We start from the raw sequence: 18102 nt of genomic DNA on the forward strand, positions 1-18102 counted from the left end.
TAGGGTGCCTGGTGGGTTCTGGTTCGCAAGGGGAGCCAGTTTAAAAATTAGCTCCCCTCATGGACTGCCTGTCGCCCTGCACTGCAGCCTCTGATACAAAGGCAGCAACATGGGGTGGCAGCAGCCCCTGTCTGGGGGGGGTCCGAGCTCCACGAGCACAGAGCCTGCCTGAGAAGGGAAGTGGGGTATGGAGGCTGCAGGAAAGCAGGGGAGCTTGGATCCCCTATGGACTGGGGCTGCTGCCGCGAAGCCTCCCCTGTCCTCCCCACGCTGCATTGCTGCCTCTGCTGTATGGGGGGACGGAGGTCGGGGTGGGGAGGTGGCATCACTGAGCCGGTGCTGAGGGGAACTGCTTCCCCATCCTGTTGCCTCTGATACAGAGGCAGCAAGGGGGTGGAAATGTGAGTAGTTGACTAGATTAATCGATAAGCTTAGGCTTATCGGTTAATCATCTAGTTGACTGCTCATTCACATCCCTAGTCTTAGAACCTATTGAGGCTGTGACTCCAAACAGAGCAACTGCTATTCTCATTTTATCCTTTCACTCAATGCTGCACTTATTTCTTTTTCAAGATTTCATGACACAGGTGGTGACATGTACTATGTCAATAAGGAAAAGTAACTTCATTTTGATGAGCTGTAGCTTGCAGTGAGGGGAAGGGAAATACCCCCTTTCCCACCCAACCACCTTTTTCAGGGCTTGCAATTTACAACAATCTTGGAAGCACAGCCAAGCCCACAGGAAAGAGTTTGTCAAACTCTGAACAGCTTTCTGACTGGCAGCAAAATCAATGCAGTGAACATCTGATGTATGAGCATTCGGTACTTTAGAGATAACATGTATGATACGTAGGGTCTAATTCACCACTGGTGTGGGTGGATACCAGTCCATCAAAGTTGACAGGTCAAATTCTGTTTATGGTCCAGTTCTGGTATTGTCACTCATGCTATGCAGTACCTTACTTCTCAAGTATTCCCAGTGAGAACATTTGAGAAGTAAGGTGCTACTCAACACAGGTAAGGTTTCACCTCATTAAACACCATAAAAATGCCAGTGACTCCAGTTTGAGAACATTGTCAGAGTGTCTTAAGCAAACAGAGAATTTGCCCCCTTGTCCCTTGAACACTGCACTAAAGATTCCGCTTTTCTCTGAGACGGGTGAGAAAACATTGCTCTTTTGTTAACCAAATAACAGATGACTTCTTGTTGTATAGCTAAACAAATATTGCTCTGATTCCAATAACAGTGTTTACATTATGCTGTAATGCCACTTAATGGATGTGTATATTTCCCAGTCCCCCTTCCCTTCCACCATCCTAGAGTGGCTAACCAGTTCCGAGAGTCTGAATGGGGAACCCATTATTTGCGTTTACCCAACTAACCTTCCACCGAGTCAATCCCAGGATATACCAAGGCAGCATTCTCTTGTGCTACTGAAAATGAACCATGACCTTTCGTTTCATTATTAATGAACACAACGAAAGACAATGATTAAACCTGCACTTTTTCATTGTTCCATATGTTTCCTTTTTGCCTGCTCACGTCTGACGTGTGACAGGAAAGCACTGAATGATCGTCCCTAGTGCCTCGTCCTTTGCGACTCCTCGCCACCTGCTTCGTAGCATTAAACAGATGTATAAGTGTAAGGCATTGCAAAGCCTGTCATTTCAATCATTGATCATTTAAAAAAAAAAACAACAACCCCAAACCCAACTGAGCAAACAAAGCTGTGCCTGGGTCAGCATTTTTAGTTGTTTGAAGTAAAGGAGAAAACCACTAAGAGTAAGTGAGGAACAAGAAGATATTTCAGCCACACACAGAAGGGCACATGATCCATCTGTGCCCCAAGAGACCATAAGACATTTTGTTTATTTCATACTGACTCTTGTTTATGTTGCTTTAAGAACCAAGATATTCCTTCGGCATGGAATAAAGAGTATTTTCCACAGAGATTCTAACAGAGGCATTGCATTATTCATCGTCAAGTGAAGAGGAAAATTTCAATTGCCAGTTTCTGGTAAATGTCTAATTAAGAAAGGGGACTTCTGAGCCACAGACAGGCGCCACAATCATTAAAGGGCAGTTTTCTGAAGATTACGGTCTCCAGTCTGTCAAACAGAGTTTTTTTTTTCCCCTCTACAGCTGAACTAATTCAGCAGTAGAAAACTGCCTAGAACAAAGCCCCTGGAATTAACATCTTGTTTAAGCAAACACACTCCCACTTTGAAGCAAGTGTGATAGGTTCACCACTGTTATTGAGGTCAAGTTTATATTCTGTCACTTAACTATCATTAACTTCAAGACTACTCTTAGTTATGAATCTCAATTGAAATTTGTATGTATAGGGTCTGATAAGGATAATGTTTTAATCAGGAAAATATTTCAAATAGATCAATTTAACATGGTGAGCGTATCAATGTGAAGCTCAACTTTGAAATTGACTGAAATCTAGCCTAATTGCATATTGTGTCTGCTTCATTAAATGTCAGGGTTCACTCACCATACATTAAGTCAGTTTACTGTGTTCCCCAAATCAACCTTTTAAATTAATGTTTTAAATTATTGATGTTTATATACTTATTTTATCAATCTGCATTTTGCCCCCAATGTAGGAAAGTGTCACTATTCAGAAAGTGTAAGTACAAGTTTGACTTGGAGCTTAGTCCAACTTACTTAAGCACATGCTTAAGTGTTTAATTGAATGGGGTTCTTTCCTTGTGGCCCATTTCTTAAACTTGCTTAATTGTGGCAACAATAAGTACATGAAAATGTGAGATTCTAATGGAGAAAAAATACATTTATTTGAATATTTTATTTCTTTATAACAATTTCTGTATTTTAAGCATGGAGAGGGCAGTGACTCTTCATAGTTTCTGTACATTTGCTGTGGAAAGTTGCCAATAAAACACAGCAATAGTTAGTTACTTATCACTATGATTCTCCTAAATCCAGGACTCTATGGTCCGGCAACAGTCGTGGTCTGGCAGGGCCATGGGTGTTGCTTGACCAAAGAGCACCGGAGACAATGTGGGAGCTGGGAAGCTCAGTCTGGATCATCAGCTGCACCAGATAGTTGGGGAGCCCCTGACCTGCCCAGGGAACCCCTCATGTCAGCGGGGCCAGGCATGGCAGGGGAGTCCCGGTCCCAGCTGAGGAACCCCCAACTGCAGAGGGGCTGCGGGTGGTGAGAGGCCTGGCCAGGGAACCTCCGGCAGCAGGGGGGCTGGTGGTAGCCAGGTGGCCCCTGCCGGAACCCTGGGAAACTCCCGGTGGCAGTGGGGCTGTGGTGACTGGGAAGGGCAGGCTGAGAACACCCCCGGCTGAAGCAGGGCTGATGGAGGTGGGCGGCCCCACTGGGGAACCCCAGGAAATCACCAGCTTCAGCGGGGCTGGTCCCTTTCGGGGAACTTTGGGGAACACCCTGCAGCAGTGGGGCCACAGTAGCCAGGCAGTCCTTGCGGGATAGCAGTGTGAGGAGCCCCTGCATTAGAGGGGCCAAGGCAGGGAGCGCCAGGGAGTGGGCTTCCAGCAGGGGTTCACTGACCTCCCCTAGTTCAGCAAACTCCCTGGTTTGGGACAGCTCAGGTCCCGAGGGTGCAGTGCAGGGAGGTCCAAACCGTAGTTTAAAGCGCCAATCCGATTTCAGTCGTATGGTTTTGGTTCTGTTGGTGGGGTACGAGCCCAAGAACAGAGCTTTCTGTTTGGTTTATTCAGACACAAAAAAGTCATTATGTCAATTATTTATTTATTTTGATGGGAACTGCCGTGCTCGTGAAAGATGTTTTTGATCTGGGGTCACGGGATTTCCAATTCCATGGATGTGGAGCTCATCCAGGGAAACGGAAATCTTGTGACCCCCAGATTAAATCAGATAAAGCAGTAGCAATGCAAGCGTGTACCCTCCCAATGCATTTCAGCCCTGAGCCTAAGAGACATCCCAGACTGGTGAGATGAAAAGTACAGTCTCTAGGCCAGGGGGCTCCAGCCTTTTGAAGTATGAGATCACTTTTTGAATTTATGTGCAATCCAGGAGCTACTTCAAACCCCAATACCTTTACCCTACCTCCTTCATGCCCCTTCTCCAAGGCCCCTCCTTACTCCATCCTTCCTCCTTCCACCATCCTTCCTCCCTTTCATCAGGCAGGGACAGAGCGTTGGGGCGCAGGCTTTTGTCTTGGGCTAAGGGATTTGGAGTGTGAAAAGGCCTCTGAGATGAGCCTGGGGCAGGGGTTGGGGTGCAGGAGTAAGGCTCTGTAATAGAGTCTGGGTCTAGGAGGCCTCAGAGCTAGGACAGGGGCTTGGGATGCAGGAAGGGGTACATGACAGACAGGGATTCAGGATGCAGGCTCCAGGTAGACACTGCTTACCACAGGTGGCTCCTGTGTGGTGATGAGTGGGGCTAAGGCAGGCTCACTGCTGCCCTGGCCCTGTACCACTCTCAAAAGCAGCCAGCAAATTCCCTCCATCCCAAATCCTGTTGTGCCCCTCACCCCCGTTCCATGGAGACAGACTACAGGGTGGGAGAGGAGAACGGCTCCAAAGCAAAAGGACAGGAGTTGCACAGCAGTGGGAGTGGTGGGGTGGAGTGGGAAGGGGCCAGAGAGAGGGGGAAGGGAGGGGCAGCTGAAGTGCTTCATTTGATAGCCTCTTGGCCAAACCAGTCAAGATCACCTGTCAGAGGCACCAAGATCTACTGGTTGGTGACCACTTCCCTAGGCTCATTCACCTCTGCATCTCTCAGCTGGGAGCATCACCTGTGATGGGTGGCTTGTGTGATATGGACACCTGTCCCTCTCAGGCATTGGAGTGAACTCCACCAACGCATTCCACATGGAACAAACAACTGATCACATGGAATGATAGTGGGAGAAGCTAATCCCATAGGAAGAACTTTCAGTCACTGCTAGTGAGGTCACATTTAAACCTGTGACTTAGAGCTGAAAAACTCTGTATTCCTGTCCCTGAGAACGTAGGCCCCTTTTCAGGAAAGCACATCAGCAAGGCTATGTCTACACTGGCAGTTTCTTGTGCAAGAACATCTTGTGCAAGGCTTCTTGTGCAAGAAGTCTTGTCAAGAAAATGTCCACATTGCCATGTGCGTGCTGTGCTTTTGTGCAAGAGCTCCCATGGCAGTGTGGACACTCTCTCTTGTGCAAGAAAGCTCTGATGGCCATTTTAGCCATAAGGCTTCCTTGCACAAGAAATCCCTGCCCAGCGTCCACACTGCCCTCTTGCACAAGAGCACCTGCGCAAGAGGGCTTACACCTGAAAAAAAAGAGCGTAACTCTTGTGCAAGGAGCCCTCTCTTACCACGCCGTACAGTAAATTTCCTTGCGCAAGAGCGGGTGGACAGTGGATGCTCTGCAGATTCTTGCGCAAGAAGCCGCAAGTGTAGACATAGCCCAAGTGTTTTAGTCCCACTGGAGCTAATAAGGACTTAAGCATGTGCTTAAAGTTAAGCATGTACTTAAGTGCTTTCCTCAGTTGGGGCCTTAGTGTATGTCAGGTTAAAAATATAAAAAGATCCACCTCAGATAATGTACTTCTCTAATGTTTCTTCAGTAGTGTTTGCTTAGGATTTTAGCTGACAATTAGCTTCAATGGGAGCTGAAGATGTTGAGTGAGAAAAATGGTCTGAAAAAGAGCTTTCTGATTATACCCCACGGCACAAAGCTATTTCTCTCCTCTCCACCACATGGTAGTATTGAAAAACATCATTCAGCAAGGAAGACAAAATCAAACAGAAGATAATTCTTTATCTCAGATGTTGCACATGATAATTAAATCACGGCAGGTATAGAACTACCTTGGAAGTGCCAGGACTTATGGATACAGTGTAATGAGCAAAATTTGCTGTTGTGGGTATTAGAAGACTAGAAAGAATAATTTGCTGGTCGCATGCTATAAGCTTGGCTGTCTCAAGTGACAACTGTCATTCTAGATCATTGAGATTTTAAGTTGCTACAGTCCACTTTAAATTCATTAATACAAAGCACTGATATGAACAACATCCACAATACACTTTAATGACTAGGTGTCTTAATTTGCTTTTTATTATGTGATTAAAGGTACAATAAGGTATGTGTTCAACAAGAGGGAAGACCATCGTTCTGCATCATTAAGCTCACAGCGGCCCAAAAAGAAATTGTAGGCAATGTGCCAAAGCCCTTAATGAAGAGGATCTCTTTGAATTATCTGTGGATAAGGAAGGGATAAAGCCTGAGCCCTGGTATATTTGATCCTCTTTGTTTTCCCTGTTATGAGGATTTACAGAGTCAGACGTACTGGACCTTCTGGAATTGTAATTTATTGCAGCATTAATTTCCCAGCTATATTAAAGCTCTTGGTCTAATAGAGAAAGTGCAGTTATGTACAATTATTAATTCCTGCAAGTGTTTTCTGAATTCCTGCAGGCCAGAGTGCTGAACTTTTAAAGATAAGGTTCAGGGATTTATTTATACCAATACTTAGTATTTCATAAAACTGAATTATGCAAACTTTAGCAGAGCCAGGCTTTTTAAAAAGAATATTTCCTTTAGTTTCGTTGTAAGTACCAAAAGCATAGCTTCATAATGCTAGACTTATATGAATGTTACCAAGTAAAAAGCAAGAGCCATATTATTAAAAAGTGTTTACATTTTATTATTTTTAATTAAAATGATTCTGCATTGTTCACTCGCTGCTAAATCTGATTGACTGATTATTAAAGTTCAGTTAAAGGCTGGATTTGAGTAGCCAATCTCTTGCTAAATAAATGTCCTAAAAATAAACTTAACCTCACTATCCTAGAACATGTAGGAACTGTGCTTTTGACAGGGTATAATAGAAAACAATATTCATAAAAAACCCCGATTGCCATGTCTTAAAATAACATAATACAGTCTTTTTGGTCTCTAAACTAATTATGCACAATCATGTGTATAAACACATTGTCACTGCTTCCTTATAAGTAAAACAGAAGCCCAGGGCACTAAAGGACTTACATCTGCAGAAGGCAGAGCAACCTGTAGAAATTGAAGGCATTCGGGTCCTGGTTCAGCAAAGCATTTATGCCTAGGCTTAAAGCTAAGCATGGCTGCAGTGAAACATGTGTAAATGCCTGGTTGAAACAGGGCCTCTGTAACTTGCAGGCTCATGCCCCAGCACTGGGGCTTCAAATCCTGCAAACACCTAGGCTCATGCTTAACATTAGGCAAGCAAGCAGGCTGACTGAAATCCACTGAGACTGTACCCTGTGACAAAACTTAAGCATGTGCCTTGAGTGATTGCAGAAAGGGGACCTGAATCTGTAACTGATGTCTTGATAATACTTCATCCTGACATGAGTGCAAGAGACTGGACTAGATGACCTCTTGAGAGTCCTTTGAGTCCTATGATTCTATGTTGAAAAGACTGTCTTTCCGATATAATACAATGTTCTGCAAGCTGAGTAAACAGTTAAAATATTCATAATTTGCTGCTGTCTCAGTTTGTTCTGCTTGTTACACTTCTGACTGTGTAATGCATTGATAGTCATCACATCCAGGCTGCATGAAAACTTGGCAACACTGGAAGGCTAACTATTAGAGCAGACGCCGCCTGATCTTAACAGAAGGGTTCACACAAACAATATCAACATCAACATCAAATGGGAAATGATGTTCAAGAAATCTTGTTATCTTGCTTAAAATGTTTTCCCGTTGTGACATGCACGACAGGTTAATAAGGGAGAATGAATTGGGATAAATAAAAATGACAGTAAATATGTTCTTTTGTTTTGAACAAGTATTTTTTCCACAAAGCAAGACTGTCCTTTTGAGGGCAACACTAAATTAGATGAAAACTGTTTTAAAAAGGAGTCACTTCCCTGCTTGCAGAGCACATGGGACACATTTTATTCGCTATGTTTTCAAGGACATCAATATATCCTGTGATCAAATCCAGGTAGCACCATAACAAAGGCCACATGATTTTACTCTGTATCTCTTTTGCGATGATACTCAACACCCTCTGTTGGTGAGTGTAGGAAATTACATCTTGTACATTAACTGATTCAACTGTATGTGGTGGCTTGTGATTGTTGCACATTCTTAAAATGAGTTGTTAACTGAAAATTCCTATAATTAAAATTTCCAAGTTCTGAGGTATTTGATGCAAATGTGGCATTGTATCAATCACATTTTCAGATTCTAAAAATTAAAAGGTATTTTAATGTTTGAGGTCTAAAATAAATAAATACACACAAGTCCACCACAGTACCCTTCCAACATTTTACATAATGCAAACCTGCACTTCCACCCCAAAAGAACATTTTAGTTGGGCAGAGTAGCCTGTTTCAGATGCACATACAATACAGATGAAACTCTGAGTAGAGAAATGTAAAGTAGCACTTATTTTAAAATAGTAGCGAGTACATCCTCAATGTTCTTAACACCATCTGAAATTTGATAAATAATTCTGAAAGAAATTTACAACAAAATATTTAATTTTCTGCCAGGTCTAATCATTGGTTAGCTGATACATTTCCACACACAGTGAGTGGAGCAGAAACTGCAAGAGTTAAACATAAACTTGATTTAAAGAGCTGGTATGAACAGTTACTTTTAAAGCTGAAGTCAGAAGTAAATACATGTGTTTCACAGAAAAGTATCTTGTAACTATTTGTAAAAAGAGACAAAACCTTTCTAAGCATCAATCATCGCCCATGTCTTTCTTAACTTATTCAAAGAGTGCATGACCAAGCTATGACCCTTCTTGAGACATTTTACTTAACATATGCTGGAGAAAATGACTCTGGCACACTGGTTTGTAACATGAAGACTTGTAGCAAATTTAACTGTGTACCAATCTGAATGTAAATATTTGATCTTCCACAAGCACAGTTGGGAAGGCACATCATAAAAACAGAGTAAAAATTACACACATCAAAAAAGACAACAAACCTTCAATTTCCACTATTGCAAGCACTCTCTCCATTCCTTTCTTTCCTGCAATAACAATTGTTGCTAAGCTAGATGAGAATGTTTGGTCTTAGAAATGAAAGCCAATGATATTACCTGACAAACTTCATACAATAATTTGTACTGCTCTTCTTGCTTCTGTAGAGTACACAAACTGCATCCCATATTTAATTAAGTGTCAGAGAAAGTCTTCTTTATGCACCAGCACAGCCACAGAAATATTTGTTAACATATACACAGATATCCTAGGTGAGTCAGCTGGACTGAAACAATTCAGGTTGGCATTACACTGAATGTTGGAAAGCAACTAAGCCTGTTTTCTTTAGTGCTTTCCCTTCTTCACTCACAGTACACAACACTCCCTCTACTGCTTTAGCCAAGCTGCTGTACTGTGGTCCAGTGCACATGCTATATACTGCTACTCATGCATATTAATCAGTTCTCATTGACTATTCATAACAGACAGTGATACAGAAGCTATAATTGCCGGCTATGACAGCTGAAATTTCTCTAATTAACAAGCAAGTGCTTCAGTAGCAGGGCATAATAAAAGACACTAACAATTTTGTAAACCATTTTGTAGCAATTACAAATAAACATGACTACATTTTACCATGGTCCCACAGGATAATTCTTAGCATATTTAAGCAGAATACAAATACAGTTTAAATGTAAGTCACAACAAAGTTAATCTGACAGGACAGAAATCTCATGCACAGCATTAAATGTGTATACGTGACGTCCTCTGTTGTTTATATTGCAATTGCACCTACCAGCCGCAGTCATGAACCCAGACACCACTGTGCAAGGTACTGTACAAATACAACAAAAAAGCACTCCCTTAAAAAGGTCTGAAGAATATGTTGGTGTTTAGAAAGAAGGGCGTGTTTGCAATTTAAAAGTTCAATTTAAATGTTTTAGATTTTGTTGTGGCAGGAACATGGTTGACTTGCTCTTATTACACAATATTACCTGGTATTGAGATGATAAAATACAACATATGCATGGAGTGTATCTATAACTACATCATTTTGGTGTGCATCTAACTATGTTTATTAGACATAGTGTATGTGTAGACCTATAACATATCAAAGATCTGTCAAATCATGTAAGGAAAATCACTTAAAGTAGTCAGCTATATGTATATTTCACAGCATTGTGAAAGATACTCTAGAGTCCATGTCACTGAATTAACTAGTACAATGAATCTGGATCAGCTATTCCCTCCCTGAATAGATAAGTACCCTCTGAAAATGATTAGCACTTACCAGTTGCAAGTTGTTATAGTTATTGTCTTTTATTATGTTATAATGGAGTTAAGGGAATGGAACATCAATTCAAGTAGAAAAATACAAACACTTTGATACTGGTGTTTAAAGGTGGATGAATTGGATTTCTTCTTATGGGTCCCTAACTTGGATATGCACTCACTCAGCGTGTGCAGGGCTGCTGTGGATGAATGTGAATTTGTGCAGGAATCAAGTGCAGATTATGCAACTGAAATCTATCTACCCTGTGGATAAGAGTGGCACTGGTCAGGGAAAGCAGTCTGAATTTTAAATAGATAGGTATAAAACAAACGGAAGTTTTTCTTCACACAACGCACAGTCAACCTGTGGAACTCCTTGCCAGAGGATGTTGTGAAGACCAGGACTTTAACAGGGTTCAAAAAAGAGCTAGATAAATTCATGGAGGTTAGGTCCATCAATACTTATTAGTCAGGATGGGTAGGAATGGTGTCCCTAGCCTCTGTCAGAGGCTGGAAATGGGTGACACGAGAGGGATCACTTGATTATCTGTTCTGTTCACTCCCTCTAGGCATCTGGCATTGGCCACTGTCAGTAGACAAGATATTGGGCTGGATGGACCTCTGGTTCGACCAAGTATTGCTATTCTTAAGTTCAGATAGTGAGATTTTCCAAAAAATCTTAGAGACATGCAATTTATATTTAAATTACTTGATTTCAAGATCTTCGCAAGAAAACGTGGGTGAAGTAATATCTTTTATTGGACTAACTTCTGTGGGTGATCGAGTCAAGCTTTATACAGAGCTCTTAAGTTAAGCCTAAGGCTGACTGTGAAGAGTTACAAAGGAATCTCACAAAAGTAGATGATAGGGTAGTAAAATAGCAGATGAAATTCAATGTTGATAAATACAAAATACTGCCTATTGGAGAACATAATTTCAACTACACATACAAACTGCTGGGTTCTAAATCAGCTGTTACCACTCAACAAAAAGATCTTGGAGTCATCATGAATAGCTGTCTGAAAACACTAGCTCAATGTGCAGAATCAATTAAAAAAGCTAACAGAATATTAGGAGCCATTAGGAATAACACAGAAAATAAGATCATATTTTCAAAAAAATATCTTAATGCCTCTGCATAAATCCATGCTACGCTCATCTCTTGAATGCTACGCACAGTTCTGGTCACTCTGTATAAAAATATATTGGAATAGGAAAAAAACATAAAGAAGGGCAACAAAAATTAATAGAGGCATGAAATAGCTTCCATTTGGAAGAAACTAAAAAGACCAGGACTGTTCATCTTCGAAAAGAGATCATTAAGGGAGGATAAGATAGTGATCTAGAAAATCATAAATGGCTTGAATAAAGTGAACAATTTGTTATTTACCCCTTTCATATAACAGGGGTCTCACAATGAAACAAATGGGTGGCATGCTTTAAAAAAAAAAAAGAGGAGGAAGTACTTCTGCACGCCATGCATAGTCAACTTGGGGAACTTGTTGGCAAGCGATGTTATGAAGGCCAAAAGTATAATTGTATTAAAAAAATAATTGGATAAGTTCATGGACGATAGTTCCATCAATGGTTATTAGCCAAGACTGTCAGGGACATTACCCCATGCTCTGCATGTTCCTAAACCTCTGGCTGCCAAAACCTGGGATTCAATGACAGGATGGATCACTCAGTAAATTGCCCTGTTTTGTTCATTTGCTCTGAAGCATCTGCCACTAGCTGCTGTCAGAGGATGTTAGGCTAGACTGACCATTGGTCTGACCCAGTGTGACTACTCTTATGTTCTCTTGTATCTTAAAAAATAAATAAATAACCTCACCTACCTTGTATCTCTAATATCCTAGGACCAACACTGCTACAACAGCACTGCTAAGAGGATGTCTTAAATTATTTAGAGTGGCGATCTCAAACTCTGAGCTCACGGGCCATTTCGGGCCAGAGCAGTTGCACAATCCGGCCCAGGAGCCTGGTGGGCTGGGGGGTGGGAGAGCCCATCCATTACTGTCCTCCAAGCCCTGTCCCTTTCCCACCTATTGCCCCCCTCTCTCTCCCAAATAGCACCCCATCCTCGAAGAGGTGGCTTTTAGGGATCATTGGGGGGCCTAGCAGTTGGAACCGTCTGCTCTCCCTGAGGTGGCAAGAGCCACAGGGAAATGAAGCACACTCGGCAGGTGCACTCGCTCCGCTTCTCTGTGCTCCTGCACCCGGGGGGTGGGGCCTGACCGCTTTTGCTGGGCGGAGAGGCCGAGGTGATGACAGGAAGGGGTGGGGTTTGGTAAGGGACCGCCTCTGCAAGCCCATCATGACTCGGGGCCAGACTGCACAACTGCTTCAGCCTGGGATGCAGTTTCAGACCCCTGATTTAAAGCCTCCATCGACGACAGATTCTCTGATCACTCTGGAACCATGAAACCTCTGCTTTGGTTCCAATAGGCCATGCTCCTTTAGGGTAGGTCTACTCAGCAAAGACAAACCTGTAGCTAGCCCACACCCACTGATTTGGGCTTGTAAGGCTCCGGCGACGAGGCTGTTTCATGGCTGTGTAGACTTCCGGGCTCTGGCTGGAGTTGGGACTCTTGGATCTTCCCATTTCACAGGGTCTCAGGGCCTTGACCAACTCAAGCCTAGACGTCTGCCTCATAGTCTGGTGAGCCCAAGTTAGCTGGCATGGGCCAGCTAGGGGTGTCTGGTTGCTGATTTGACACAGCCTGAGTCTTCCAAGCACTAGAGTCACAGAGACTGATTCCTGGTGAACCAGAAGTAGCTTCCCTGAGGTTGTTAAAGTTAAGCACGTGTTTAAGTGCTTTCCTGAACAGGGATGGTGACACATCCCTATTTGTTTCCCCTATAATAACTAAGTGGTGCTCTTCAGTAGTTATTACTAGTATGACTAGGATAGTGTTGCTGTACTATGCACAGAGATGGATATTTTATCCATGAGGTCTGTCTTGGTACCAGACCCTACCCAACTAGGGAAAAGTGGAACACCACTTCCAGTAGCTGCTGAACATCTGCCGGGGGGCGGGGGTGGGGGAGGGTATATTCAGAGAAACTGGAAAGAAATCTCAGAAAGATGAAGGGAACCCTGTGATTGTGACAGGGATGCTTTCTAGAAGAAGGTCCTTGGACATGAGATGGTAAGGTTGTAAGATAAATCTTCATAAGATTTGTCTTCTTTGATACTTTGGGTATCTCCCAGGTAGGGTGGTGATAGAACTTCTGGGGGGTCACAGCATTTCAAATTACTCTTTGTCTGTATTGTAGGCCTACCAAGTTGAGGAATCATCCCAGCTTAGACATGTTTCTCTTTATTGGAGTAATGTGGGGCCAACCTAAAGCTCATTGAAGTCAATGCCAGAAGGGACCATCAGATCATTTCTAGTCTGACCTCTTGTACATCACAGGCCATCCACGCCACCCAGCACCTTACACACTAAGCTCAATTATATGAAAGCATTACAGGCCACAAGAGTCTAGATTATTATGGACCACAGGCAGGAAATAGGAGGAACCAAGATGCACTAGCGCTTAAAGCAGCTGCAACGGTGGGGAAACAACCAAGTGAAATATACCCAGATCTGGTCCTAATGTAAATGAATATGCAATCTTGTATAAAGGCATGGATTTGAATCATTCCGAAAATGTTAGAGATAATAAACCTGAATGACTTTTAAGAACAAGGACTGAATGTACTGTAGTAAATATAGTATTAGTCTTTAAATACACATATGTAAGTTATTTTAAGGTAAGAGACAATTTAATATTACCTCTTCCAGAGAGAATGTATACAATGTACCTACCTTTATGGAATATATTTAAACATTAGTTGCTCTTTAAAAGTTATATTTCAGTTATCACCTTGAGAAAATGTTCTGCGACTGTGTGTAACCAGAAATGGAAGAAGGGGCGGGGAAAGATCAAGGAACCAGAAGTTAGTTTTACTGCATGATGTGTTTCAGCTGCAATCCACATAGCAAAACATCATCCTATTATTTTTTCATACTGGTGCAGGTTGAACCTCTCTGATCCAGCAACATCCATGGTCCAGCATGATTTTAGTTAGCTGGTCCACTTACCATGGATGTGATCAAGTTTTCCGTTGTCTCAAAAAGCTTGTTTATAGCCACCAGTCCTGGCTCTCAGTATTCTGTGCTGTTAGTTAGCTCTAATTTACCCCTAAATGTCTTTTAAGAGCCCAGTAAGCAGTGGAAGTTTTGGTAATGCCGTTAGAAAATACTGACCTCTCATGGTCCAGCAAATTCTCTGGTTCGGCATCAGTCAGAGGGTGCTCGACAACATGTACAATGGACTATATGAGCTGACAGTGAATCAGATACAACAAATGCCTACAGGGCCAGACTGCATTAGAAGATAAGAGTCCTTAAAAATGTCCAGAAAGTAGGCCAGGGAAATAACTTCAGCAGGGCATTGTGCTTTTCAGTTAATTAAACAAAGCTCTTGAGAGACTTGGCCTCTTGGATTAAACATCTACGCAATAGCAAACAGTATGGTTTCATAGGTAAAGTTGGTTGGGTTGTGAGCTCTGGTAAGTAAACTGATACACAAGCAAAAATGCTGATCTAAATGTAGACATCGTCCATTCTCTGAAAATACTTCATGTTATTCTGTTGTTATAGACAGGGCTAGTAGTGTAGCCTATTGTAAAATATTTCCAACACTTCTGACTACAAGATCTTGTTTTCAGTTGCTTATAACTTTCCTAAACTTTCGCCATTAGAGCTAAAATAGCCCATCTGTGGAGTCTGCCTCAAGAAAAATCTTTCCGGAGAATTATAGTTTAGGTATTTCTGAGAATGAGGCTAGAGACAAATAAGTTGTTCTGTGCATTCTTTTGGTAACCTTCCCCCCACCACCACGCCCTCAGCATCTTGTTCTTTGAGAATCTCTAACACCCCCATTCTTTGAAACAGGGACTTGAAATGTGTTTTCCTGGGCTTTGCTTGAGATGCGTTTTTGCTTGTAATCGTGGTTCCCTGCTGCTCCAGGTAGTGCTGAGTTTGAGTCCAGGCACTGAAAACGAGAGCAGGGAGACGGTGTCTCCTGTCAGTGACCCCCTTTACTGGGCCAAGGCAGCATAGAGGAAGAATTGCCTGAACTGAATGCAAAGGGGGACTGGGAGGTTCTGGCTGGAGAAGGTGGCTGGGAGAGGAGAATCGTGCTTTCTGACACAGAGATTGCAGCAGGAAGCCCAGGAAGGAAATAGAGGTACAGAGACCAAAAGCTAATGGCTGTGTGAGTAGGAGATTTACATTGGATGAGAAGCTGTGGGTGCTGTAGAAAGAATTGGTAATGGCCGGGCAAGGAGATTGAAGTGGAGAAGCTTAAGCAGGGGAGACTCGGACTGGCTAGGTGAGGAGAATGGACCTGGGGCAAGGAACCGGATGTGGGGAAGAGATGGGACTGGATCAGGGTTGGGGTTGGAGGCAAAAGGTCTATGTCCACTAGAGCATGAGCCCCAAATGGAAGAAACTAGCGTCCTGAGTCTGACCATTCCTCTGATGTATTCAAACATCTAGCAAGGCGTCCCGTCCTCTTCTACTGTTGATCCGCGTGGCTAAAAGTTTCAACCCTGCTAATGAAGGGGGTGGATAGCAATATGATGCTAAAACAACACATTCCCAAACAAAGACTTAATTCCAGCATTCTTAACTTGGGAGTGTTTGACTTTGCAACTAGACTAGTGTGCTTTAATGCAGTTTTTTGAGTATAAGAACCATTTAAGAGCTGTTTTACTGTATGTATCTATTTATACAAGGGATTCCCACTTAAGCAGGCTGTGGTGGAACCATTTTTGCCTAATGTATCAACAATATAATGAGGTTCCTTAATGTTACAAATTTTCAAGACTCAAATGAAACAGAGAGGGGAAGAGAACAGCTGCCACTTTACAATAAATCATTCACATGCAATGTAAAAAGGAGTAAGGATGACCACAAGGAGGAGTGAAAGAGAACATTGTTCTTTCCAAAAAATAGCATTTTACACTTTAAAAAGGTCAGATATTTTTTAGACAGTGTTTTTAAGGCTCGATCAATGGGTCAGCTCCATCAATACTGCAGTACTTATGTGCTGAGAGCAAATTCAATTAGAATTCACGTTCAGTAGCTCTATTTACATGTGAATTTTCAACATTATGAATCTCTGATAGGTCTCTTAGGGTTTGACGCTTAAAACATTTCATTACTGTCGGTCCTGTTTAAAAAAAATCCCCTTTAAAATTCTTTTGTTTGCTTTTGAGAATTTGACGCAAGCCAGTATTTTCCCCCATGCCATTGTGCAAGTGCTCAATTAAAACAAATATACATATTCTGAGTAGAAACACAAAAAAGACGTCAATCCTGTAATTTCTTGCATGTGGGAGTGTCACCAAACCATGAGGATTGGCACTAAAATATATAAATTTTATACCAAAAGATAGCACTTGGAAAGCAAATATAGAATGTTGCTGGCCTTACTCCTCTAACGTTTTGTCTATACATCTAAAATTAAAGCACAGCTGCGGCAGATCTTTAAAGTGAAAGTGTGGCCATGGCAGGAGCACAGGAAGGGAGCTCTCCCACTATTCTCAGTAAACCTCCTCCAGAAGGGGAATAGTTAAAAGTGCTGGGAGCCTGTTTACACTAGGGTGGGTGTTTTTTCACACCCCCGAGCCAGAAAGTTGCAGTACAGAAAAATGGCAATGTAGACTCAGCCTACATTAACATTGGAGCTGTTAAGTCCTGATTTGCCCTTCCTCACGCCTCTGAAAAAATTCCAGTGCTTTTTAGTAAAATAAATGAAATGATTTGCCTGATTATTATTAAACACTCAATGGAACAATCCTGTCCTCTAAACTCTACTGAAAAATCTAAAGTCCCTTAGTCACATTTAACACCCATTGCTGAAACAACACAGTAAGAGGGTGTGTCTAGACTACAGGGTTTTGTCGACAAAAGTGGACTTTTGTCGACAAAACTATACCTGTGTCTACACTGCCACTGAGTTCTGTCGACATTCTGTCGACATAATGTCGGCAGAACTGAGCAGTTTTGTCGACAGCTGTAAACCTCATTCTACGAGGAATAACACCTTTTGTTGACAGAGTTCTGTAGACAGAAGGCGTTATTGCATCTACACTGTCCTTTGCGTCCTCACTGTCATGTCGACAAAGTGGCTTGCTTTGTCAACAGAACTGGATGTAGTCTAGACACTCTTTGTCAACAGAAGCTTTGTCGACAGTATCTGTCGACAAAACTTCTGTCGACAAAAGCCTGAAGTCTAGACGTACTCTCATAGTATATAAGCAGATTACTGTATTAAAAAGTAACCTTGCAAAGCAACTCAAGTGTTTCTAAGGCTGTAAAACAAGAACAATTGTGTTTCTATAGCTCTGTCATGAGCAGAAACAGTGATGACACGGTAATGTAAATTACTGGATCATATGTCATGACTGTCTTAAAATGAAGAAAACTGGACTGCTAATGGTTGTCTCATATAGCATAAAAGATCTAGTCATACTAAAGATCTACCTTTTAAAATGTAAAATATAGCGGCACATAGAGATTTCAATCAAGGATTGGGGACCTATTGTACTTGGTGAAATACCAAGATGTATAGACACCTAAAAAGAAAATCCCTGTACCACAGACTTTACTATCTACATTTACGACAAGCTGTAAGAAGTGGTGAAACAAACAAGTATATTTGGGGGGTGGCTATCAAGGAAGGGGAGGATGAACTAACAGTAGAAGCACTACACTTCGCATAATACAATACGTGCAGGTGTGAATTTGCAACCTATTTGCTCAGCTATTGTTCTGTGGACATCACAGATCTGAGGACAGATCAAAGTTTTAGCTCAAGTGCTTACAGCATCAGCCCTGTCTTCTTCCAGGCCA

The 18102-nt window shown here is 42.2% G+C and overlaps 1 protein-coding gene across 4 annotated transcripts in view; it reads right to left on the reverse strand.

Annotated features, from left to right (window-relative positions):
- PDZRN3 (PDZ domain containing ring finger 3) overlaps positions 1-18102 on the reverse strand; it is a 238987-nt gene that overhangs the window by 47974 nt on the left and 172911 nt on the right. The window contains exon 1 of one of the 4 annotated variants that reach the window (XM_006113831.3): positions 9037-9492. The exons of the other annotated variants lie outside the window; for them this stretch is intronic. Coding sequence (XP_006113893.1) covers positions 9037-9105 — 69 coding nt within the window. The 5' untranslated portion in view covers positions 9106-9492. Of the gene's footprint in view, positions 1-9036; positions 9493-18102 lie in introns of those variants that run through there. 4 annotated transcript variants of the gene reach the window in all.

Source organism: Pelodiscus sinensis, chromosome 11 (assembly GCF_049634645.1).
Source record: "Pelodiscus sinensis isolate JC-2024 chromosome 11, ASM4963464v1, whole genome shotgun sequence".
NCBI lineage: Eukaryota > Metazoa > Chordata > Testudines > Trionychidae > Pelodiscus > Pelodiscus sinensis.